At 47.9% G+C, this 27,136-nt stretch overlaps 1 protein-coding gene across 1 annotated transcript; it reads right to left on the bottom strand.

Moving 5' to 3' along the window:
* Positions 1–5,530: 5,530 nt before the first annotated feature.
* Positions 5,531–26,828, bottom strand: LOC135056142 (E3 ubiquitin/ISG15 ligase TRIM25-like). The gene is made up of 2 exons (XM_063960950.1): positions 26,718–26,828; positions 5,531–9,029 (listed from the first exon to the last, which is right to left on the bottom strand). Exon 2 carries the CDS (start codon positions 8,989–8,991, stop codon positions 7,327–7,329), a length of 1,665 nt encoding a protein of 554 aa, XP_063817020.1. The 5' UTR covers positions 8,992–9,029; positions 26,718–26,828; the 3' UTR covers positions 5,531–7,326.
* Between the last annotated feature and the right edge of the window lie 308 nt (positions 26,829–27,136).

Raw genomic sequence — 27,136 nt, forward strand, 5'->3', positions numbered from 1 at the left:
CAGCAGACACAGTACAGTGCGGTAGTTCACGGCTGTGGCTACCTCTGTGTCGGCACTCGGCAGCCCGTCCATAATTGTATATACCACCTAACCGTGTTTTTTTTTTCTTTCTTTATACATACATACTAGTTACGAGTATACTATCTCTTTATCAACCAGTCTATATTAGCAGCAGACACAGTACAGTGCGGTAGTTCACGGCTGTGGCTACCTCTGTGTCGGCACTCGGCAGCCCGTCCATAATTGTATATACCACCTAACCGTGGTTTTTTTTTCTTTCTTTATACATACATACTAGTTACGAGTATACTATCTCTTTATCAACCAGTCTATATTAGCAGCAGACACAGTACAGTGCGGTAGTTCACGGCTGTGGCTACCTCTGTGTCGGCACTCGGCAGCCCGTCCATAATTGTATATACCACCTAACCGTGTTTTTTTTTTCTTTCTTTATACATACATACTAGTTACGAGTATACTATCTCTTTATCAACCAGTCTATATATTAGCAGCAGACACAGTACAGTGCGGTAGTTCACGGCTGTGGCTACCTCTGTGTCGGCACTCGGCAGCCCGTCCATAATTGTATATACCACCTAACCGTGTTTTTTTTTCTTTCTTTATACATACATACTAGTTACGAGTATACTATCTCTTTATCAACCAGTCTATATATTAGCAGCAGACACAGTACAGTGCGGTAGTTCACGGCTGTGGCTACCTCTGTGTCGGCACTCGGCAGCCCGTCCATAATTGTATACTAGTATCCAATCCATCCATCTCCATTGTTTACCTGAGGTGCCTTTTAGTTGTGCCTATTAAAATATGGAGAACAAAAATGTTGAGGTTCCAAAATTAGGGAAAGATCAAGATCCACTTCCACCTCGTGCTGAAGCTGCTGCCACTAGTCATGGCCGAGACGATGAAATGCCAGCAACGTCGTCTGCCAAGGCCGATGCCCAATGTCATAGTACAGAGCATGTCAAATCCAAAACACCAAATATCAGTAAAAAAAGGACTCCAAAACCTAAAATAAAATTGTCGGAGGAGAAGCGTAAACTTGCCAATATGCCATTTACCACACGGAGTGGCAAGGAACGGCTGAGGCCCTGGCCTATGTTCATGGCTAGTGGTTCAGCTTCACATGAGGATGGAAGCACTCAGCCTCTCGCTAGAAAAATGAAAAGACTAAAGCTGGCAAAAGCAGTAGCACCGCAAAGAACTGTGCGTTCTTCGAAATCCCAAATCCACAAGGAGAGTCCGACTCCAATTGTGTCGGTTGCGATGCCTGACCTTCCCAACACTGGACGTGAAGAGCATGCGCCTTCCACCATTTGCACGCCCCCTGCAAGTGATGGAAGGAGCACCCGCAGTCCAGTTCCTGATAGTCAGATTGAAGATGTCAGTGTTGAAGTACACCAGGATGAGGAGGATATGGGTGTTGCTGGCGCTGGGGAGGAAATTGACCAGGAGGATTCTGATGGTGAGGTGGTTTGTTTAAGTCAGGCACCCGGGGAGACACCTGTTGTCCGTGGTAGGAATATGGCCGTTGACATGCCTGGTGAAAATACCAAAAAAAATCAGCTCTTCGGTGTGGAAGTATTTCACCAGAAATGCGGACAACAGGTGTCAAGCCGTGTGTTCCCTTTGTCAAGCTGTAATAAGTAGGGGTAAGGACGTTAACCACCTCGGAACATCCTCCCTTATACGTCACCTGCAGCGCATTCATAATAAGTCAGTGACAAGTTCAAAAACTTTGGGTGACAGCGGAAGCAGTCCACTGACCAGTAAATCCCTTCCTCTTGTAACCAAGCTCACGCAAACCACCCCACCAACTCCCTCAGTGTCAATTTCCTCCTTCCCCAGGAATGCCAATAGTCCTGCAGGCAATGTCACTGGCAATTCTGACGAGTCCTCTCCTGCCTGGGATTTCTCCGATGCATCCTTGCGTGTAACGCCTACTGCTGCTGGCGCTACTGTTGTTGCTGCTGGGAGTCGATGGTCATCCCAGAGGGGAAGTCGTAAGCCCACTTGTACTACTTCCAGTAAGCAATTGACTGTTCAACAGTCCTTTGCGAGGAAGATGAAATATCACAGCAGTCATCCTGCTGCAAAGCGGATAACTGAGGCCTTGACAACTATGTTGGTGTTAGACGTGCGTCCGGTATCCGCCGTTAGTTCACAGGGAACTAGACAATTTATTGAGGCAGTGTGCCCCCGTTACCAAATACCATCTAGGTTCCACTTCTCTAGGCAGGCGATACCGAGAATGTACACGGACGTCAGAAAAAGACTCACCAGTGTCCTAAAAAATGCAGTTGTACCCAATGTCCACTTAACCACGGACATGTGGACAAGTGGAGCAGGGCAGACTGAGGACTATATGACTGTGACAGCCCACTGGGTAGATGTATGGACTCCCGCCGCAAGAACAGCAGCGGCGGCACCAGTAGCAGCATCTCGCAAACGCCAACTCTTTCCTAGGCAGGCTACGCTTTGTATCACCGCTTTCCAGAATACGCACACAGCTGAAAACCTCTTACGGCAACTGAGGAAGATCATCGCGGAATGGCTTACCCCAATTGGACTCTCCTGTGGATTTGTGGCATCGGACAACGCCAGCAATATTGTGTGTGCATTAAATATGGGCAAATTCCAGCACGTCCCATGTTTTGCACATACCTTGAATTTGGTGGTGCAGAATTTTTTAAAAAACGACAGGGGCGTGCAAGAGATGCTGTCGGTGGCCAGAAGAATTGCGGGACACTTTCGGCGTACAGGCACCACGTACAGAAGACTGGAGCACCACCAAAAACTACTGAACCTGCCCTGCCATCATCTGAAGCAAGAAGTGGTAACGAGGTGGAATTCAACCCTCTATATGCTTCAGAGGTTGGAGGAGCAGCAAAAGGCCATTCAAGCCTATACAATTGAGCACGATATAGTAGGTGGAATGCACCTGTCTCAAGCGCAGTGGAGAATGATTTCAACGTTGTGCAAGGTTCTGATGCCCTTTGAACTTGCCACACGTGAAGTCAGTTCAGACACTGCCAGCCTGAGTCAGGTCATTCCCCTCATCAGGCTTTTGCAGAAGAAGCTGGAGACATTGAAGGAGGAGCTAACATGGAGCGATTCCGCTAGGCATGTGGGACTTGTGGATGGAGCCCTTAATTCGCTTAACAAGGATTCACGGGTGGTCAATCTGTTGAAATCAGAGCACTACATTTTGGCCACCGTGCTCGATCCTAGATTTAAAGCCTACCTTGGATCTCTCTTTCCGGCAGACACAAGTCTGCTGGGGTTGAAAGACCTGCTGGTGACAAAATTGTCAAGTCAAGCGGAACGCGACCTGTCAACATCTCCTCCTTCACATTCTCCCGCAACTGGGGGTGCGAGGAAAAGGCTCAGAATTCCGAGCCCACCCACTGGCGGTGATGCAGGGCAGTCTGGAGCGACTGCTGATGCTGACATCTGGTCCGGACTGAAGGACCTGACAACGATTACGGACATGTCGTCTACTGTCACTGCATATGATTCTCTCAACATTGATAGAATGGTGGAGGATTATATGAGTGACCGCATCCAAGTAGGCACGTCACACAGTCCGTACTTATACTGGCAGGAAAAAGAGGCAATTTGGAGGCCCTTGCTGGCTTTATTCTACCTAAGTTGCCCTCCCACAAGTGTGTACTCCGAAAGAGTGTTTAGTGCCGCCGCTCACCTTGTCAGCAATCGGCGTACGAGGTTACATCCAGAAAATGTGGAGAAGATGATGTTCATTAAAATGAATTATAATCAATTCCTCCGCGGAGACATTGACCAGCAGCAATTGCCTCCACAAAGTACACAGGGAGCTGAGATGGTGGATTCCAGTGGGGACGAATTGATAATCTGTGAGGAGGGGGATGTACACGGTGATATATCGGAGGGTGATGATGAGGTGGACATCTTGCCTCTGTAGAGCCAGTTTGTGCAAGGAGAGATTAATTGCTTCTTTTTTGGGGGGGGGTCCAAACCAACCCGTCATATCAGTCACAGTCGTGTGGCAGACCCTGTCACTGAAATGATGGGTTGGTTAAAGTGTGCATGTCCTGTTTTGTTTATACAACATAAGGGTGGGTGGGAGGGCCCAAGGACAATTCCATCTTGCACCTCTTTTTTCTTTTCTTTTTCTTTGCGTCATGTGCTGTTTGGGGAGGGTTTTTTGGAAGGGACATCCTGCGTGACACTGCAGTGCCACTCCTAGATGGGCCCGGTGTTTGTGTCTGCCACTAGGGTCGCTTATCTTACTCACACAGCTACCTCATTGCGCCTCTTTTTTTCTTTGCGTCATGTGCTGTTTGGGGAGGGTTTTTTGGAAGGGACATCCTGCGTGACACTGCAGTGACACTCCTAGATGGGCCCGGTGTTTGTGTCGGCCACTAGGGTCGCTTATCTTACTCACACAGCTACCTCATTGCGCCTCTTTTTTTCTTTGCGTCATGTGCTGTTTGGGGAGGGTTTTTTGGAAGGGACATCCTGCGTGACACTGCAGTGCCACTCCTAGATGGGCCCGGTGTTTGTGTCGGCCACTAGGGTCGCTAATCTTACTCACACAGCTACCTCATTGCGCCTCTTTTTTTCTTTGCATCATGTGCTGTTTGGGGAGGGTTTTTTGGAAGGGCCATCCTGCGTGACACTGCAGTGCCACTCCTAGATGGGCCCGGTGTTTGTGTCGGCCACTAGGGTCGCTTATCTTACTCACACAGCGACCTCGGTGCAAATTTTAGGACTAAAAATAATATTGTGAGGTGTGAGGTATTCAGAATAGACTGAAAATGAGTGGAAATTATGGTTTTTGAGGTTAATAATACTTTGGGATCAAAATGACCGCCAAATTCTATGATTTAAGCTGTTTTTTAGGTTTTTTGGAAAAAAACACCCGAATCCAAAACACACCCGAATCCGACAAAAAAAATTCGGTGAGGTTTTGCCAAAACGCGGTCGAACCCAAAACACGGCCGCGGAACCGAACCCAAAACCAAAACACAAAACCCGAAAAATTTCCGGCGCTCATCTCTAATTTCATGTTTCTTGTCTAAATCACACATTTACTAACAGATGATTTTTGACATTGTTTAAAAAAAAATTTCAAAAGTAATTTGTTAGTAATAGTGGGATATAAATTTAGACCCTGAAATTCAAAATCGATAAAACATTGATCAAACATCGACCAAACGTCAACTATAAATCGACCCAGATTGACGTTTAGTAAATATACCCATAAATCGCACATTTCCTTGCAGAAGAATTTTGACATATATTTTTTAAAAGGATGTCAAAAATGATCTGTTAGTAAATGTGTGATTTAAACCCTGAAACACAAAATCGATCAAAAAATCATCCAAACATCCACCAAAAATCGATCAAAATCGACCCAAATCGACTTTTAGTAAATATACCCCACAGTCACATCATAGTAGTCCATATGAGTTACAGTCACCTCAGTGTTTAATAAATCACACTCAGTAATACAAAGTCTGATCAGGTATATAATGTATAGAGTACATTTTTAATTGATTATAAGTACATACACACATATCAAACTATGGGATGAACAGCGGTTACAGCAACAACAACAAAAATGAGTCAGTATGTTGTTTATATTTGTAAACTGCTTATACGTTTAGCAAAAATCTCTTATTCATAACACACAATCACACTGAATTATATTCACACAAATTATTATAATTTGTTTTGTCTCATCTTTGGTTGTAACAAAATGAGAATTTAGTCTGTAATTACAGGGATGCTGCGATGCCATAGGGCAGAACAAGAGGGTGTGGTGTGGAAGGTAGATAGTAACTAGGTCGACAGTGTCTAGGTTGACCACTATTGGTCAACAGTAACTAGGTCGACAGGGATGCTAGGTCGACAGGGTCTCTTGGTTGACATGTTCTAGGTCGACAGGTCAAAAGGTCGACATGCATTTTTTGTGGGTTGTTTTCTTTGTAGAGTGACCGGGAACCACAGTTAGTGGGCTACCGCTGCGTTCGGCACAGGTTACCATTCCCAATTGTAGTCCACGTGGATCGTTAAGTATGAAAAGGTTCAAAAAAAGAAAAAAATTGTGACAAACTCATGTCGACCTTTTGACCTGTCGGCCTAGAACATGTCGACCTAGAGACCCTGTTGACCTAGTTACTGTCGACCAATAGTGGTTGACCTAGATAGTGTTGACCTAGTTACTGTCGACCTAGAGACCGGATCCCGAACAAGATTACTGAGATGTGTGCTCTGAGTAGGCCCAAACCAATGTAAAGTGAGCGTGGGATTAAACTGAAAATAATTATGAATGAATTTTAGAGGACGGGGGAGGGGAAAAAAAACTACATACAATCCAATTATGTGTGCAGTATACTATTGTTATGGCTTATAAAACTTCCTCTAGTTCAGTGTTTCCCAACTTGAGCATAGATGGATAAATCAAACTTTAACTGAGGTACTAAATAAGTCACCTGTGCTCAAATAAGGCTAGCCTTAACACTTGGACTGTTAGTGTGCTCTGAGGACCAAGGTTTGAAACACTGCTGTAGTTAGAAGTCCACTTGAAGGTCATCTATTTTTAAGCATAAATTGAACACATTTTATCACTGCTCATTGCATCTATAGAAAATGAAAAAATAAAAGGGGCACCGGAGCAGCTCAGTGATGCGGCACAAAAAAAACAGAAAACGCAGAAAAAAAATGCTTTATTTTAATAATTAAGCATTTTTTTCCTGTAGGTGCCCCAGCTAATGCCATGAAAAGAAGAGGACTTTGATAAATAGGTAAACGCTCTACATTGAGGGGTTTTGCCTATGATAACTAGGAGGGATGCAGTTAGCATCCCGGCAGTCGGGATGCCAGCAGTCATGTGACTGACGCCAGAATCCTGACACCATTCGGTATCCTGGCACCGAACACTGACCTCCAACATCCCAAAGGTAAGTATTATGGTGACTGTTAGGGTTAGGGCCCGGGGGAGGGGGGGTAAGGGTTTAGGGTTAGGCACTAGAGGAGGGGTGGTTATCTGTCAACCCCTGAGTTTTAGCCCTAGCCACCCCCACCAGAGTTTTAGCCCTAGCCGCCACCCCACGAATCTTAACCCTGCTGCCACTCCAGGAGGGTTAGGATTAGGGGAGGGGACATGTAAAATAATTACCCCATCCCCTGTCGGCATTTTCATTGTCGGAATGTCGGTGTCGGTCATGTGACATGCCGGCACCCAACTAGAATCCTCTGTAGAGTTACTATTCTTTGAGCAGATTATACTACATGACTGTAATTTCTGGTAGCTCCTGATTCTTAGCCACATATCTTTATAAAGCCATCTCTCCATATGCAGAGTGCAGCATGAAGGGGCTCAGTGAAGGTAGCATTGAAGGTGTATAAGTGTCTGACTGGGCCACCTAGTTCATAAAAGGACAACTGCCCTGCCTCATAGTCAAGATAGACTCTAAGTTTAGGAAAAGAAAACTTGGTAGGTAACTGGGTGACTTTACTGTCATGCATCACAGAATACTGATTACTGTCATTATTATGCCACCTGCGCAAACACCATGACTTCTTATTATCGCCAATCCATGCCTGATATCCCTTCCTGTCTATACTGGGATAACACATCCCTACTCTTAGGTTCCCTGATCTACTGGTCTCTACTTCCCAGTAATGTTGTCCTGATGCAAAACTCCTGGTACTTAAAACCTGATTGCATTGAAATCTGTCTTTGATTTCGGAGCGATTCTGGTTTAGTTGTAACTGTGTTGCAGTTTTCAAGTCATCTGATATATGTATATAATTACCAGCTGTGTTTATGTCCAGTACTATGTCTGCTGGCTCCAGCAAATTGATCCCTCTTTTTACACCTTTTATAATTTCAGATAAACCTGAGTGTAATGCCTCTGAGATCCCTTTATCCAGATCACTTACATCAAGAACTTTGTTATCGTGTCCCTCTCTGTCCGCATTTTCTCCATCCTTGGCATTCCAAAAGTCACCACTGTCTGACTCCTGCTCTTGTAAGACAGATATTGCATCTTTCAGGTTGCACAGTTCATCAATGTAAAGTATTTTACTATACAAACCATCCTTCTTCATTTCCAGCTGCTGGATTAGATTAGAGACTGATAGTGAAATGTTCTTTTCCCAGCTGGAGATCTCACTCTGGGTTGTCTTCTCTAGCCTTTCTAGTTGCTTCCTGGTGTTGTTAAACAGGGCAGCGACTCTATCTGTTACACCCGCTGCTTTCTCCTGCACCTCTCTCCTGTGTACCTGTAGATTCTGGACTCCTTTCTCAGTCTCCTCTCTCTTTGAAGTCAATTTCTCCCGAAGTTGTCTCAGCTTATGCTTCTTCTTTTCAAAAGCTCCATCTAACGGCTCCACGCTGTGTCCTTTGTGGTCTCTAGCCAGGGAACAGGTGACACAAATGCAAGCCTTGTCTTCAGTGCAGTAATACTCCAGAATTTTCTTGTGAATTGAACATTGTTTGTTCTCCAGAAAAGTGATGGGGTCAGTTAGGGCATGTTCTGCTGATTTGCTGTGTACTCTCAAGTGTTTATGACATAGGGACACTTTACACAGCAGACAGAATTTAACAGCAGGCACAGAAGATTGAGTGCAGTGAGTACAAAAAATTCCAGTCTCGGTCTGTTCTGTCTGAGTGGAATGGAAATGGTCTGCTATGTTACGCAGCGCTATAGATCTGTACAGTATCGGACGCTTCTGAAATGTTTCTCTGCAGTCAGGACAGGTATAAACTCCAGACCCCTCTTGCGTATCCAGTGCACACCCAATACAGACCCGGCAGAAGTTATGTCCACATCTCAGCGTTACAGGATCTGTGTAAATGTTCAGACAGATGGAGCAGCTCAGCTCCTCCTGCAGACCAGCAGATGCCATTATTGATAGCTTGACGGCTGAGCCACAAGTGAAATTGAAAGTCCCCTTCTCTTTAAAAAACTCATGTCTCATACCATGTCACTGGCGGTTTTGTTTAACCCTAAAACTTCCTGAAAACAACAACAACAAAAAAAGTTAGTTGTAAAAGGCTTAAGGCTAATAGGGACATTTTAATGAGGAACCACCCTTAACACCAATATTTAGAACCACCCATAACACAGATATTTTATGCCAAATTAACATCATCATTGCATGTAGCATACATCGCTGTGTGGAATAAAGAAAGGGCTTTTTGGATTGTTAGTCAACTCAGACATCACCCATTCTATGAAGGAGGTGTGGAACTATTTAGTTGTATTATTTGGTACTGTTGTTGCAGTAATGACTGCATACCTTCATACAGGCCAAAGGAATGGTTATTCTGAATCAAATGAAATAGCTTTTCATATTCCTTGTGTCAAACATTTGAATAAAACATTCTCTAGAGTGTGCTTACATATATGTTTTTCCTACTCCACTTCAGGAGTTCCCAGAGGGGGAATGCAGTTTGTCAGTTTGGAGGGGGAAATAGCAAATGACATCATTATGGCACTCCCCAGGGCCAGCTTAACAGCATTGTAGGCCCTGGAAAAGCAATGCACTGGGGCACCTACCCAGCCATTCAAAGGCATAAATGGAAAATAAAATCATAAATTGCTCCTCCTGCAGTCCTGCACTGTCTCTCCACATGTTTCATTACAGTGAATGGCTGTCAGCACTCTGATTGGTGGATAGCTCCAGCCATTCACTAATCAGCATGCTGACAGCCATTCACTGTCTGGCTGCAGGCTGGGAGGCATGTAGAGAATGCTGCCTGGCTGATGTGTAATTCACAATCAGAGCCAGGGCCGTAACTAGGTGTGTGCCAATGGTGCCTTGACCACAGCGCATATGCACTGTGGGCGCACCAGCTGGCAGCACCACCCCTACTGCCGCTCGCTCACACACTGACACCCGCCTTCCGCAGCTGCAGTGCAATACGCTGGGGCCCATAGCTGGCGGCATTATAATGAGTCACAATGACACTTTATATACCGCCGCCTTAACCTACTCCACGGACCACCATACAGTACATACATAACGGCGCAGTGCTGCTGTCAGTGCAGCAATGGTTCAGACGGAGGGAAAGGATTGGTCACAATCCCCTCTCCTCCTAGCTCCTCCCCCTCCTCTCAATGCTCCAACCATGGCTTTCCCAGGTACTCTCTGTCAGGCTGTCCTTACAGGGATCTCGTGATTAGAGGATCGGCTCTCTCCAGTGGCAACTGTTATCAATGGAAGCGGGGTATTAGAGCTCCACCTCCTAGCTCTCAAGACCTTTAAGTGTAAATGTAACTGTGACTACACTTAGGGGTGCCAAAGGCTGTGCTGTATGCACCCAAGGGAGTATGTCATCAGGAGGTTGGAGCCCGTGTGCAAGTTCAACACAGGTGAGACTAATGTGGCATATTGTGGGCACTGTGTGCCATAATAATGGGGCAGTGTGTGGCAAATTATTTTGGCTCTGTGACTGTGTGGCATAAAAGTGGTGCACTATAGCATAATAATGAGGCACACTGCTGTAATGTGTAAAAAAGGAGGACTCTACCTGCCATTATGTGTAAAAATGTTGCTCTGCCTGCCTTACGTGTAAAAAGGGGGACTCTGCTGTCGTAATGTGTAAACAGAGTAGCCTGCATGCCTAATGTGTAAAAACAGGGTCTCTGCTGCCATAATGTGTAAAAAGGGGACTCTGCCTGCCATAAGGGTGCCACGCACACAGTTTGAGAACCACTGGCCTAGGGTGTCGAGAAACCTTGCACCAAGAGCATATTAGCCTACCCTCCCGCATTCTGCAGGAGACTCCCTGAAATAGCAGCAATCTCCTTGACTCGATGAATAGTCCATCACTCCCCCTGATTATACAGTTATACATTATACAGTTGTTACATTCTTGGGGGGGAAAAAAAAATCAGAGATACATACATTCAGATGGGATCATCAGTGCCATTTCCCTGCATTGGTCATAAGCATACTTGCCTACCTGACCCTCTCCATGAGGGAGAAAATGCTCTGTTCCTGGACTTTCCTGGTAATGTATGATTGCCATCACCTGTGGTGAGCTAGTTAATTTATAAGAAAGGTGTTTCACCACAGGTGATGGCAATCATACATTACCAGGAAAGTCCAGGAACAGAGCATTTTCTCCCTCATGGAGAGGGTCAGGTAGGCAAGGATGGTTATAAGTCACAATGACTACATTCAGGGCCGTTTCTTGGGGCAGGCGAGCAGTGCAACTGCACTGGGCGCCCGCCGCGGCACTAACTGTGGCTCCCTGCTTCCCCCTCCTATTTCTCCCTGAGTAACCCGCTCGGGGGGCGGAGTTTCACGGAATGACGCGGTTGCGCCGTTACGTCACGACGCAACCCCGTCACTCCGCGAAACTTAAAAGTTAGGAAGAGGGAAAGGCCGGCGCGAGGAGCGACTAGTGAGGCGGGCCGAAGAGCGGTAATCGCCTCTGTAAGTATTCTCTCTCTCTCTCTCAATGTGTAAAATGGGGACACCTGCCGTAATGTGTGAAATGGGGACTATTGCCTGCCGTAGTGTGGGGATTTAATGTATCAAGGGCATTGCGGTGTGTGGCATAATATGGTGCAGGGGGCATTACTGTGTGGGGCTTAATATGGTAGAATTTTTTTTTCCTGTGGTGGTCGTGTTCTGTTGGAGCAGGGTCAAAAACTGGATTGTGAGGTAGTCCTTTCAGACGAGGCCATGCCCATTTAAATGAGGCCACACCCATTTAGATGAGGCCACGCCCCCTTGCCGGGTGCGCGTGCATGTTTTTTTTGATCTAGGTGTGTTTGTGTGTGGGGGGGGGCATTTTTTTATATCATGGGGGGGGCGCATTTTTAAATCTCGCACTGGGAGCCAAATTGGCTAGAAACAGCCCTGGCTACATTCATTTTAATTCACAAAATGGAAAGCTGCTCAATCAGATTGTAATGTCACTCAGGTGCTAAAAGGGGAGGGGTAATTCTGTGTAGGAAAAAAACTGTGTTCCCTAATGCACACCGAGTGAATAATATTACTACATAATAATAGTCAGATTATACGGAGATCTTGGTTGCGTATATCTGCAGATATAGGGTTAAGCCCCCAGGCCGATCGACAAGGCTTCTCCGTCACTGGGGGTCCCTAATACTAGGTATGGGCCTGGGGTGCAGGACCCCACGATGTCGGCACAGGTCGGCCACCCCAGGTCAGCACACAGGTGAAAATTAATAGGGGTTAATAAGAAGCACAGAAGTGCTATGTAAGTGGTGTGATTAAAATAATATATACAAAGTGATAGGAAAAATAATAAGTGTTAATAAAGTGTTAGGGTGTGCCGACCTGAAGCAGCCCAGCCATACCGACACAGGGGCCACCGCACCACACACCCACCCCATAAATAATTACAAATATATCTGGGTTAAATTCCCAGTGTAAGGCCACATGGTAATGGCACCTACAGCATCTGAGAGCCAGCTTACCTGGGGATACCCCTGGCTTCCCCTATGGCACTTCTGGAGTCAGCAATCCCTCCTAATGCTGACCCATTTATGCCTCTCTATATACAATTCACAAAATGGAAAGCTGCTCAATCAGATTGTAATGTCACTCAGGTGCTAAAAGGGGAGGGGTAATTCTGTGTAGGAAAAAAACTGTGTTCCCTAATGCACACCGAGTGAATAATATTACTACATAATAATAGTCAGATTATACGGAGATCTTAGTTGCGTATATCTGCAGATATAGGGTTAAGCCCCCAGGCCGATCGACAAGGCTTCTCCGTCACTGGGGGTCCCTAATACTAGGTATGGGCCTGGGGTGCAGGACCCCACGATGTCGGCACAGGTCGGCCACCCCAGGTCAGCACACAGGTGAAAATTAATAGGGGTTAATAAGAAGCACAGAAGTGCTATGTAAGTGGTGTGATTAAAATAATATATACAAAGTGATAGGAAAAATAATAAGTGTTAATAAAGTGTTAGGGTGTGCCGACCTGAAGCAGCCCAGCCATACCGACACAGGGGCCACCGCACCCCACACCCACCCCATAAATAATTACAAATATATCTGGGTTAAATTCCCAGTGTAAGGCCACATGGTAATGGCACCTACAGCATCTGAGAGCCAGCTTACCTGGGGATACCCCTGGCTTCCCCTATGGCACTTCTGGAGTCAGCAATCCCTCCTAATGCTGACCCATTTATGCCTCTCTATATACAATTCACAAAATGGAAAGCTGCTCAATCAGATTGTAATGTCACTCAGGTGCTAAAAGGGGAGGGGTAATTCTGTGTAGGAAAAAAACTGTGTTCTCTAATGCACACCGAGTGAATAATATTACTACATAATAATAGTCAGATTATACGGAGATCTTAGTTGCGTATATCTGCAGATATAGGGTTAAGCCCCCAGGCCGATCGACAAGGCTTCTCCGTCACTGGGGGTCCCTAATACTAGGTATGGGCCTGGGGTGCAGGACCCCACGATGTCGGCACAGGTCGGCCACCCCAGGTCAGCACACAGGTGAAAATTAATAGGGGTTAATAAGAAGCACAGAAGTGCTATGTAAGTGGTGTGATTAAAATAATATATACAAAGTGATAGGAAAAATAATAAGTGTTAATAAAGTGTTAGGGTGTGCCGACCTGAAGCAGCCCAGCCATACCGACACAGGGGCCACCGCACCCCACACCCACCCCATAAATAGTTACAAATATATCTGGGTTAAATTCCCAGTGTAAGGCCACATGGTAATGGCACCTACAGCATCTGAGAGCCAGCTTACCTGGGGATACCCCTGGCTTCCCCTATGGCACTTCTGGAGTCAGCAATCCCTCCTAATGCTGACCCATTTATGTCTCTCTATATACAATTCACAAAATGGAAAGCTGGTTTTCTTGTGGCCACTTAGACTAGTAGAGCTTACTAACTTTGAGGCTCATTTACACTTGTATGTAAGTCATGTTCATGACACGCCTCTCAGATGTAGCAGTACACGTCAGCGCTGATAGGTGTTATTTTCACAATCTCCCTGAAATGATTTTTCAAAAGTGGGCAAGTATGACCCTGAGTGCCTGCTACAATGTAAGGTATTAAATTGCAACATGCTGGGCCAGACAGATAATGTAGGAAATAGTTAGACTGCGAGTGGCAGTTTGCTGCACAAGAAAGATAAAATTGTGTATTAACTAACCTTTAGCTATTGGAGGAGTATCAACACACTGGGGTTTTCACGCAGCAGAGTGAACGGGTCCCTGCTGCGCATGCGCCGGCGCCTTTGTGCGCCGGCGCATGCGGGACGGCAGACGGCCGTAGCAGGACAGCGATCGCCTCTGCCCGATTGACAGGCAGAGGTGATCGATGGACGGGAGGGGACGAAACGGCAGCGTTTGGCCGCCGTTTCGTAGGCACGGTCCGGCCAATGCAGGCGTGGCCGGACCGAACGTGGGGCGGGCCGCAGCGGCTGCATGACATCATACGCAGCCGCTGCGGGCCAGGGAGCGAGGAGTAGCTCCCGGCCAGCTCGCTAAAGCTGCGCTGGCCGGGTGCTACTCCTGAAGTGCAAAGGCATCGCCGTTGTGCGATGCCTTTGCACTTCTGCGAGGTGGGCCGGCCGGACTGACATGCGGGGCCGACTAGCCCCGTGCTGGGCGTCCCCCCGCATGTCAGGAAAGATGATCGTAGCTGTGCTAAATTTTGCACAGCTATGATCAACTCAGAATGACCCCCACTGTTGCTAATTCAGTAAAAAAGCAAGTAACTTTACACCTTGGTAAAACCATGTTACTCTGCAGGTGGTACAGATTTATAATGTGCAGAAAGATTTAGATTTGGGTGGGGCAAATTTAAATTGCAGTGTAAAAATAAAGCTGTCCAGTAGTGGTGGACTACATGCGAAAGCAGCCCACATTTACCCTGCATGCAAAAAAACTGGATTTTGATACCTACCGGTAAATCCTTTTCTCCTAGTCCGTAGAGGATTCTGGGGTCCACTTCATGACCATGGGGTATAGACGGTTCTGCTAGACTTTTCAATGGGTGTGAACTGGCTCCTTCCTCTATGCCCCTCCTCCAGACCTCAGTTATAGAAACTGTGCCCAGGGAGACGGACATTTCGAGGAAAGGATTTACTTTAATACTAGTGAGATTCATACCAGCTCACACCTCAACCATGCCTCACAACATGGCATTCAACATAACACACGCCAACAGGCATGAACCAATTGCAGCAACATGCTGAACTAAGATAACACAACTTGTGTAACACTAATAACGAAACTGCAGGTAAAGTACGCACTGGGACGGGCGCCCAGCATCCTCTACGGACTAGGAGAAAAGGATTTACCGGTAGGTTTCAAAATCCTGTTTTCTCATACGTCCCAGAGGATGCTGGGGTCCACTTCATGAGCATGGGGTTTATACCAAAGCTCCAGTACGGGCGGTAGAGTGCGGATGACCCTGCAGCACCGATTGACCGAACTTGAGGTCTTCATCGGCCAAGTTGTCAAACTTGTAGAATTTTGCAAATGTGTTTGACCCCGACCAAGTAGCTGCTCGGCAAAGCTGCAATGCCGAGACACCCCGGGCAGCCGCCCAGGATGAGCCCACCTTCCTAGTGGAATGGGCCTTCACCAACGTCGGTAACAGCAATCCAGCCGTAGTATGAGCGTGCTGAATTGTGCTTCTGATCCAACGCGCAATAGTCTGCTTGGAAGCAGGACACCCAATTTCATTGGGAGCATACAGGACAAACAACGACTCTGTTTTCCGTATACGAGCTGTTCTAGCGACATAAATTTTCAAAGCCCTAACCACATCTAGAGTCTTTGACTCGGTGAACGTGTCAGTAACTACTTGCGCCACAATGGGCTGGTTTATGTGGAAAGAAGAAACCACCTTTGGAAGAAAATGTTGACGAGTTCGCAACTCTGCCCTATCTTCATGGAAGATTAGGTAAGGGCTCTTGTGAGACTAGGCCCCCAACTCAGACACCCGCCATGCGGATGCCAATGTCAAAAGCATCACCACTTTCCAAGTGAGAAACTTCAACTCTATCTCTTGTAGAGGCTCAAACCAGTCATATTGGAGGAACTGCAACACCACATTAAGGTCCCCTGGTGCCACCGGAGGCACAAATGGAGGCTGGATGTGCAGAACCCCTTTCACGAAGGTCTGAACCTCTGGAAGAGAGGCAAATTGTTTCTGGAAGAACACTGACAAGGCTGAAATCTGGACCTTGATTGATCCCAATCTGAGGCCCGCCTCCACACCAGCCTGTAGAAAATGGAGAAAACGTCTCAAGTGAAACTCTTCCGTAGGAGCCTTCTTGGATTCACACCAAGATACATACTTTCTCCAAATACGGTGGTAATGTTTCGACGATACTCCCTCCCTGGCCTGAATAAGAGTGGGGATGACTTCCTTGGGAATACCCTTTCAGGCTAGGATCTGGCACTCAACAGCCATGCCATCAAACGTAGGCACGGTAAGTCTTGATACATGCACGGCCCCTGATGTAACATGTCCTCGCGAAGAGGAAGATGCCAAGGATTTTCTATGAGCAGCTCCTGAAGATCTGGGTACTAAGCCCTCCTTGGCCAGTCTGGGGCAATGAAGATTGCTCGAACTCTTGTTCTTCTTATGATCCTGAGCACTTTTGGGATCAGCGGAAGTGGAGGAAAGACATATATGATGGGAAAACCCACTGGGCCACTAGCGCATCCACCGCTATCGCTTGAGGGTCTCTCGACCTGGAACAGTTTATCTGAAGCTTCTTGTTGAGATGAGATGCCATCATGTCTACTTGAGGAACTCCCCAAAGACTTGTCACCTCTGTGAAGACTTCTTGGTGGAGGCCCCACTCTCCTGGATGGAGATCATGTCTGCTTCCCAGTTGTCTACTCCCGGAATGAATATTGCCGACAGAGCTTTTAGATGACTTTCTGCCCAGAGGAGGATCTTCGTCACCTCTGCCATTGCCGCCCTGCTTTTCGTTCCGCCCTGCCTGTTTATGTACGCGACTGCTGTTACATTGTCCGACTGGATCTGCACGAGATGATCTTAAAGAAGATGTACCGCTTGTTGAAGGCCGTTGTAAATGGCTCTCAGTTCCAGCACGTTTATGTGAAGGCAGGCTTCCTGACTTGACCATCGTCCTTGGAAGCTTTCTCCTTGAGTGACAGCTCCCCAGCCTCGGAGACGTGCATCCGTGGTTACCAGGAGCCAGTCCTGGATCCCGAACCTGCGTCCCTCTAGTAGGTGAGATTTGTGTAGCCACCACAGGAGCGAAATCCTGTTTTTTGTCGACAGGATTATCTTTCGGTGCATATGTAGGTGGGAACCCGACAACTTGTCCAACAGGTCCCACTGGAACACTCTGGCATGGAACCTGCCAAACTGTATGGCCTCGTAGGCCGCCACCATCTTCCCCAACAACCGAATGCACTGATGGATCGACACCCTGGATGGTTTCAATATCTGTTCTACCAGTTTCTGGATTTCCAGAGCCTTTTCCACCAGAAGAAATACTCTCTGAACTTCCGTGTCCAGGATCATCCCGAGAACAGACAACCTTGTCGTCGGTTCCAATTGTGACTTTGGATAATTTATGATCCAACCGTGTTGTTGGAGTATTGACAGGGAGAGTGTGATGTTTTGTAACAACTGCTCCCTGGATCTCGCCTTTATCAGGAGATCGTCTAGATAAGGAATTATATTGACTCCTTTTTGACGCAGAAGAACCATCATCTCCGCCATCACCTTGGTGAATACCCTCAGCGCCATGGAGAGACCGAAAGGTAACGTCTGGAATTGGTAATGGCAATCCTGAACCGCGAATCTCAGGTAGGCCTGGTGAGGAGGGCAAATGGGAACATGCAGGTAAGCATCCTTTATGTCTACAGACACCATGTAGTCCCCCTCCTCCAGACTGGAAATCACTGCTCTCAGTGATTCCATTTTTAACTTGAAACGTTTCAAGTAGAAATTCAGATTTTTCAGGTTTAGGATTGGTCTGACCGAGCCGTCCGGCTTCGGAACTACAAAGAGGCTTGAATAAAACCCCTTCCCTTGTTGTGACACAGGTACCAGGAATATGACCTGATCGTGACATAATTTTTGGATTGCCGCTGTTACTGCTTCTCTGTCTGGAGGAGAAGCTGGCAAGGTCGATTTGAAAAATCGGCATGGGGGAACATCTTGAAACTCCAGCTTGTATCCCTGGGATACGATTTGCAACACCTAGGGATCCAGGCTAGACAGAATCCCACCTTGGCTGAACAGTTTGAGACGTGCTCCCACCCGAGCGGCCTCCCGCAAGGGAGCCCCAGCGTCATGCTGAAGATTGGCAGAAGTAGGGGTAGACTTCTGCTCCTGGGAACTTGAAGCCGCTGTGGACTTCTTTCCCTTTCCCCTTCCCCTACCAGCAAAGAAGGGGGAACCTCTCGCTTTTTTGTATTTATTGGGCCGAAAGGACTGCATGTGTGGGTGATAGGTCTTTTTTGCCGGTGCAGGCGCAGAGGGCAAAAATGTTGACTTACCTGCGGCAGCCGCTGAGACTAACGCATCCAGTCCTTTGCCAAATAAGGCCTCACCTTTATATGGGAGAGCCGCCATGTTTCTTTTGGAATCTGCATCTGCGTTCCACTGGCGAATCCACAACGCCCGCCGAGCCGATACTGTCATGGTAGCTGCTTGTGAACTCAAGAGTCCAATATCTTTCATTGCTTCTAGCAGTGGCGTGCGGTGAGGTCAGTGGCTGGTGAGGCACTGCAGCCATAATGTCTGCCGAGTCCTGCCAACTACACCTACCACCGCGGAACCAATGCCGCTACTGCCCCTGAGCCAATGCCCGCTACTACCGCCATCCCTGAACCCCGCTACCCCTGCCACTAATGGCCACCACCCCCGCCAATGGCTTACAAAATCGCCCACCATCAACTGCCCAGGCCCCCCGCCACTAATTCGCATCTCAGTCCAATACCGTCACTGTCAATGCCCGCAGCCTGCCTGCTCATAAAACTTGTGATGAGCAGGCGGCTAATATTTTGTACATTTTTATAAAATAAATATTAGTGTTTGGGACTGGGAAGGGAGTGGGAGGAGGACATGAATGCAATTTTGTTGTTGCGCTATTAAGTTAATGGAAGTCCTGGACAACAAAAGAGGGTGACGCCAGGTAGAAGATGACAGCAGTGGGCGAGAGGTGAGAGGGTGACAGCAGTGGGTGATAGAGAGATGGTGATGTCAGGGAGAAGGTGACTGGGAGAGGGTGACGACACGGAGAGGGTAACAGCAGTCTGTGACAGGTAGAGGGTGACACCAGTGAGAAGGTGACAGGAAGAGTGTGACGCCAGGGAGAGGGTGACAGCAGCGGGTGACAGGGAGTGACGCCAGGGAGAGTGTGACAGCAGCGGGTGACAGGGAGTGATGCCAGGGAGCGGATGACAGGGAGTGACGCCAGGGAGAGGGTGACAGGGAGTGACGCCAGTGAGAGGGTGACAGCAGTGGGTGACAGGGAGTGATGCCAGGGTATGACGCCACGGAGATGGTGACAGCAGCGGGTGAGAGGGAGTGACACCAGGGAGAGGGTGACAGCAGCGGGTGACTGGGAGTGACGCCAGGGAGAGGGTGAGAGCAGCGGGTGACAGGGAGTAATGCCTGGGAGAGGGTGACAGAAGCCGGTGACAGGGAGTGACGCCAGGGAAAGGGTAACAGCAGCAGGTGACAGGGAGTGACGCCAGGGAGAGGGTGAAAGCAGCGGGTGACAGGGAGTGACGCCAGTGAGAGGGTGACAGGGAGTGACGCCAGGGAGGGAGTGACAGCAGCAAGTGACAGGGAGTGACGCCAGAGAAAGGGTGACAGCAGCAAGTGACAGGGAGTGACGCCAGTGAGAGGGTGATAGCAGCGGGTGAAAGGGAGTGACGCCAGTGAGAGGGTGACAGCAGAGGGTGACAGGGAGTGACGCCAGGGAGGGAGTGACAGCAGCGAGTGACAGGGAGTGATGCCAGAGAGAGGGTGATAGGGAGTGATGCCAGTGAGAGGGTGACAGCGAGTGACGCCAGGGAGAGGGTGACAGGGAGTGACGCCAGGGAGAGGGTGACAGCAGCGGGTGACAGGGAGTGACGCCAGTGAGAGGGTGACAGCAGAGGGTGAGAGGGAGTGATGCCAGGGAGGGAGTGACAGCAGCGGGTGACTGGGAGTGACGCCAGGGAGAGGGTGACAGCAGCGGGTGACAGAGAGTGATGCCTGGGAGAGGGTGACAGAAGCCGGTGACAGGGAGTGACGTCAGGGAAAGGGTGACAGCAGCGGGTGACAGCGAGTGACGCCTTGGGGACCTGCCTTGGGGACTTACTCGCCCCCCCCCCCCCCCCCCCCTCACCCCTCCGATCTAAGCAACGGAATGCGACTCCCATTACCTCTACCCCTGTAGCTGCACTGCACCCACCTGTGACACCTGTGGGTACCTGCGTCCAGGTTCTCCACCGGGCTGTGATCCGACAGTCTCCCATGGACTCCAATGATGGCTCCCAGGGCTTCTCCTGTACTTTGCAGCTGGGGGGGGGGCTCCGCAGGTAATAAGCAAAAGCTTCACCGCCACCGGGAACTGGCCGCATGATCACGGTGCACTCCCCGTCCGTGGAACACTGGCAGCACACAGAATCATGCAGCTGCTGGTGGAGAGTATGAAGGAGAGGAAGAGCGCCGCGCAACCTGACCGCACATGTTTCATGAGAGGCCGGGCTATTTCTACTGCACTCCTATGTGCGCCGGGGCTTCCGGCCTGATCTGCTGGAGGTGAGCGGCGGAGCTGCAGTGGCGGAGTGGGAACGTAGTGGGATGGGGCGGGAGCCGAGTAAATCATAAAAAAAAAAGTAATCAGTTGCAGCGGTGTGACGGGTGCAGGGGAGCGGCGGGACCCACAGGCATCTTAGGCCCCGTAGCAGCCGCTTCCCCTGCACCTATGGTAGTTACTCTGGAACTGTCCCTGAATACACTTCCCTGGTCCGGCAGCGCATCTGCCATTGTGCAGGGGGACAGGCTGCGGGATGGGCTAGGGGACAGGCAAGCGGGGACGGCCACATAGTCACTAAATGACAGGGGGTATGTTCCTTGGTGCCCCCCTCCCCAAATCGAGCACTGACCAATCAGCAACCTGACTAAGTGACAGGGGCGTGCTTTCATATGGGCTGAAAGCACGCCCCTGTCAAAGCGGCACTTGTACTATGTGCCGCTTACAGGGATTTTTTCAATGGGGTTTCTCTGCTCGATGCTCGGCCCCGCCCCCCGCTTCCGGCCCTTTAACACAAACAGCGGGAGGCACCGAGAGCAGTGCCTCCGAAACCCTTTTAAAAGTGTTTTTTAAAAGGATAATAATGATTTAACTAATATAAAGGCTGAAGAAGATACATATGACACAGAATGTATCATAAGTATCTTCTTTGTATTATTTTAATCATTGATCGCAGGGGAGGCACTGCCTCCCCTGCCTCCCCTGACTGCACGTCCCTGGCTTCTAGCATGTATGCGGCAGCGTCTTTGATATTCCCTAACTTAAGGAGTATCTCATCTTTATCAATCGTGTCAATTTCTGATGACACGCTTTCTGACCATTTTTCAATAGTGCGACTCACCCACGCGCAGGCAATAGTGGGCCTGAGCAGCGTACCATTGGCAACATAAATGGATTTCAATGTAGTTTTCATCTTTCGGTCTGCCGGCTCTTTTAGTGAAGCCGTACCAGGTGCAGGGAGAATTACCTTCTTTGTCAACCTGGATAGTGCACTGTCTAACACAGGGGGTGACTCCCATTTTTTCCTGTCCACTGCTGGGAAAGGGTAAGCTATTTGAATCCTCTTGGGAATACGAAATTTCTTTTCAGGATTCACCCACATCCATTCAAAGAGAGTATTTAGCTCGTGGGAAGGAGGGAAAGTGAGTTTGGATTTCTTTTCTTTATAGAAATAAAGAGGTACAGGAGTGGCCTCCGTGATTTCCAAAACTTCCCTTATAGCTATAATCATATATTGTATATTTTTTGCCAATTTATGATCTATTTCTCTGGAGTCACTATCGTCGACAAAAGAATCAGTGTCCGTGTCGGTATCAGCATTCACAATATTCGCAAATGGGCCCTCATTCCGAGTTGTTCGCTCGCAAGCTGCTTTTAGCAGCATTGCACACGCTAAGCCGCCGCCTACTGGGAGTGAATCTTAGCTTAGCAGAATTGCGAACGAAAGATTCTCAAAATTGTGAATAGAAATTTCTTAGCAGTTTCTGAGTAGCTCGACACTTACTCTGCCACTGCGATCAGTTCAGTCAGTTTCGTTCCTGGTTTGACGTCACAAACACACCCAGCGTTCGCCCAGACACTCCCCCGTTTCTCCAGCCACTCCCGCGTTTTTCCCAGAAACGGCAGCGTTTTTTCACACACACCCATAAAACGGTCAGTTTCTGCCCAGAAACACCCACTTCCTGTCAATCACGCTCCGATTACCAGAACGAAGAAAAAACCTCGTAATGCCGTGAGTAAAATACCAAACTTCTTAGCAAATTTACTTGACGCAGCCGCAGTGCGAACATTGCGCATGCGCGGTTAGCGGAAAATCGCACCGATGCGAAGAAAAATAACGAGCGAACAACTCGGAATGAGGGCCATGGTCTCTTATGTGACCCAGAGGGGTCGCCTGCAGATGGAAGAACAGAGCCCTGAAAAATCACATCTTCCACAGATTTTCTCCAGCACTCAGCATGAGATTCAGACTTATCTAATCTCCTATTGATATGATGCATACTATCATGTATTTCTTTCACCCATGCAGGCTCTTGGTGTGTCGGCAGCGCCACCACATTACAACTCTGTGTCTCTAAAATGGCTTCCTCCGGGGAGGAACTCCCTGCCTCAGACATGTCACACACGTGTACAACACCCCCACAGACACACTGGGACTTATATGGGACAGACCCACAGTAAAATCTGTCAGAGGGACACATTTTAGGAGCAGCCAGCTCACAACCCCAGCGCCAGTATCTAATGCCTGTGAACACAGAATGCCCACAGACAACAGCACTTTTTACACAGTAATTCACACTTGTAATGCACCAAAAACGCTTGTGCCCCCCCTTATTTTCACCCTGATACTTGTAGTCAGAAGTGGAGGAAAGGACCAGCGTTGTCTCTGCAGCCTGAGGAGAGAGAGGAAATGGCGCTGAGCAGCGTGCTGGCTGCCTCAGGAAGAAGCTCCGCCCCCCGCAATGGCGTGTTTTTCACTCAGTAATCTTTTATAATATTTATACTGGCAGGGGTAGGGCTGTGCCAGAGGTATCTTATGTCCCCTTTTTGCCAGTTTATAGGTATTTTTGCTGCCCAGGGCGCCCCCGCGGCCTGCACCCTGCAGTACCTGTGTGTGTGGGCAGCAATGGCGCACTGCACTCCTGCCAGCCGCACTGTGCCTCAGCCGTCACTTTTCTTGATAGAAGATCTGTCTTCTTCTACTCACCTGTCTTCTGACTTCTGGCTCTGCGAGGGGGGTGACGGCGTGCTGTGGGAGTGAGCATCTAGACACGGCTAGCGTTCAGTACCCTTCAGGAGCTAATGGTGTCCTGTCAGCTAGAAGCAGAGCCATGAAACTCTTCAGGAAGTTGGTTCCTACTTCTGCCCCCTCAGTCCCACGAAGCAGGGAGTATGTTGCCAGCAGTTCTCCCTGAAAATAAAAAACCTAACATAAGTCTTTTCAGAGAAACTCAGTAGAGCTCCTCAGAGTGCATCCAGTCTGCCTGGGCACATTTCTAAAACTGAGGTCTGGAGGAGGGGCATAGAGGGAGGAGCAAGTTCACACCCATTGAAAAGTATTAAGAGTGCCCATGGCTCCTGCGGAACCGTCTATACCCCATGGTCATGAAGTGGACCCCAGCATCTTCTGGGACGTATGAGAAATAATAAATGTATTTGCATCCCTTGCATTATAACATGGTTTGTGCAGGTGCAAAGTTACTCCTCTTTTTTGCTTTGCGTCTTACTCAGAATAAGTCCCATTAAACCAGATCTGTGAATTGCATGACTCTGTTGGTGTATTAAGTATACAGTTTGTGTTAGTGCACTGTGTTTACATTATGCAACTGCTTTGAGAGAAGCACTTATTTGCGTGTTTGTATAATATACAGTATAGATAGATAATAGTTACATAAGACATACAGGGGGGATTCAATTAGCCAGGGTAATTTACTGCAGCTACAGATTTGTCCCGCTATGGTGTCACTGCGTATAGAAGTGTTCTGTAGCGGCACTGCAATGCATATGCAGTATGGCATGCTGCGTGCGTACGCATAGCAAGCGGCTCCCTGAATGGGAGAGCACCCATTCACTTCAGTGTATAGCGTAGTATACACATAGTGTACTCTATGTTATGCTGGGAACTGTGTGCTGTAATGTGAACGGATTGCAGACACAGTATCAGAGGACAATTACCCCTGGTGCTGGCACTTATCAGGAATTTTTGATGATAGAAGAACTTCAGAGTTTAGGACCCGGGAATCCTTCTGCGCATGCGCAGAGTGATGTGTTATGCTACGGGGGGTGCTGGGAGGGATCTGATTGGATCCCTCTCAGGTACAATGCGAAAAGAAGCCCATAAGCGTCTGTCGTGTAACGCTACATAAAGATGGCATTAACTACTGGGACAAAGCCCCAGAATGTATCGCTTTCTGGAGCTTGGGACATATGGGAAATGCGGCCAAATTTCTGGATGCATTTTCCCTTTAGTACATCCTGCCTCACCCAAGCTCATAACTCATTTAAGCCACAAATGAGTCAAAACCAGTGGCCGCTGGACATTGCTGCCTGGTCCAGAGGAGGAGATACCCTGCCGTTGGCCTTGTTCCAGCACCTGTGCAATGGAGCTGACAGGTGCCGGCACTGGCATATGCGCACAAGCGGCAGCATGACTGCGCATGCGCCAACCCTCGGCCTCTATGGACTACATCAGCTGCAGGTTACTGGCAGGTAGGACTTCAAATAGGAATTCACTGCCAGTCACAGTGTAGGCAGTGCAGTCACGGACAGCAGTTGACTCACTGCAGTGGCAGATTTTACTGGGGTGGGGGGGCCGCAGCCCATAGATAAAATCTGACTCTAGTCAAAACTGAGCAGTTTTTTTAAGATAAAAGCTTCACTTAAAGATAGAGTGGTGGTAAAGTGGTAGTATGTTTTAAGTTGATGTGGCTTTTACATTTTTGCACCCCTGAAAGATTTTGGATTTGATAAGAATTGCAGAGCATATCTTGCATGAATTCGCACTGACCATGCTCTGCATGGGTGTGGTTCATCAAATCGACAGTATCTAGGTCGACAATGTTTAGGTCGATCACTATAGGTCGACAGTCACTAGGTCGACATGGATGGAAGGTCGACAGGGTTTCTAGGTTGACATGTGCTAGGTCGACAGGTCTAAAGGTCGACATGAGGATTTTTTTTTTTGGTGTCGTTTTCTTCGAAACCGGGATCCCAAATTAGTGCACCGCGTCCCCTCGCATGGCTCGCTTCGCTCGCCATGCTTCAGGCATGGTGCCTTTGCTCCGCTACCGCTTCGCTCGGCACAGATTACCGTTCCAATCGTAGTCCACGTGGATCGTTAAGTATGAAAAAAAAAAAAAAAAAAATTTTTTTTGAAAAACTCATGTCGACCTTTAGACCTGTCGACCTAGCACTTGTCGACCTAGAAACCCTGTCGACCTTCCATCCATGTCGACCTAGTGACTGTCGACCTATAGTGGTCGACCTAAACATTGTCGACCTAGATACTGTCGATCTTCAGACCGGATCCCGCTCTGCATATAGGTGCTTGCTTCTTTTGAGCAATGTACACAGGAGTTATTTCCAACTCTTACCCCCTTGTCTGATTATTTCCCCTCGGTATCCGGTTGATAGATAGACAGTGTCTAGTTAGACAGTCAATAGATAGACACTATATGTTAGACAGACATTAGGTCGACAGGGTCAAAAGGTCGACATGGAAAAGGTAGACAGTACAAAAGGTCGACAAGGTCAAAAGGTCGACAGGGTCAAAAGGGCGACAAGGAAATGGTCAACATAAAAAAGATAGACATTTTTTTATTTTATTTAACATGTTCTTGGACTATTTCATACCTTCTCTATCCATGTCGGCAAAGAGTTGGTTATAAACCTTGTGGCGAGCGCAGCGAGCCACCGACCCAAAGCATGGCGAGCGAAGCAAGTCCCACGAGAATATGGCTTTCTACAATTGGGGGTCCCAGATGACAAAACTATCCACACAAACCACAAAATGGAAAAAACAAACATGGTGTCTACCTTTTTTGTGTCGACCATTTTCATGTCAACCTTTTGACCCTGTCGACTTTTTGTACTGTCTACCTTTTTCATGTTGACCTTTTGACCCTGTCAACCTAATGTCTGTCTAACATATGGTGTCTATCTATTGACTGTCTAACTAGACACTGTCTATCTATCAACCCACACCCGGGAAAGGGTGTGGGTTGATAGATAGACAGTGTCTAGTTAGACAGTCAATAGATAGACACCATATGTTAGACAGCTATTGTAACAATATAAAACTATCCATTTATTGTATACATAAACATAAATAAAAATATTGATAAAATAAATACACTTAAAAAATATTCATGCACTTTTTTCTTGGAACTAATATCCTGTAGCGCCAAAAGTGTTTAACCCCATATACTGTTCATATTACCTCTCCCGTGGCTTAGTGAAGCACTCACATCCGTGACCAAATTGGACTTTATTCCTGTTGAACAGTGATTGTAACAAGCTGCAGGATAATCCTGTATGTGAGTGGGTCTGGTAAGGTTGGGCACTGTATGAGTAAACAGTGTGCTATGCTGTAACAGATGATAAGGCAGAAGAGCCCAACTAGGTCGGGTGTGGGAGAAATAAGCATCATGCTGCAGTACAAAGATAAAGAAGGATTGTTTTTTAATGCACAGAGACGGTCTGATTAAGCGCTCTGAGTGCTCTAGGCTAAAGCACCCCAAAAACTCCACCGTCGCCAATTTTTATGCTTCTGTTCAGCGATGCCTACCTCCCAAATGTCCTTATTATTGACAGCAATAAGACATTATATACTATACCTCCTGGGTTTATCATTCAGCA

The sequence above is a fragment of the Pseudophryne corroboree genome, chromosome 3, assembly GCF_028390025.1.
Source record: "Pseudophryne corroboree isolate aPseCor3 chromosome 3, aPseCor3.hap2, whole genome shotgun sequence".
NCBI lineage: Eukaryota > Metazoa > Chordata > Amphibia > Anura > Myobatrachidae > Pseudophryne > Pseudophryne corroboree.

Bases quoted from the DNA above. Each gene is read 5' to 3' on its own strand.
- LOC135056142 (XM_063960950.1), bottom strand. From the start codon at position 8,991: ATGAGACATGAGTTTTTTAAAGAGAAGGGGACTTTCAATTTCACTTGT.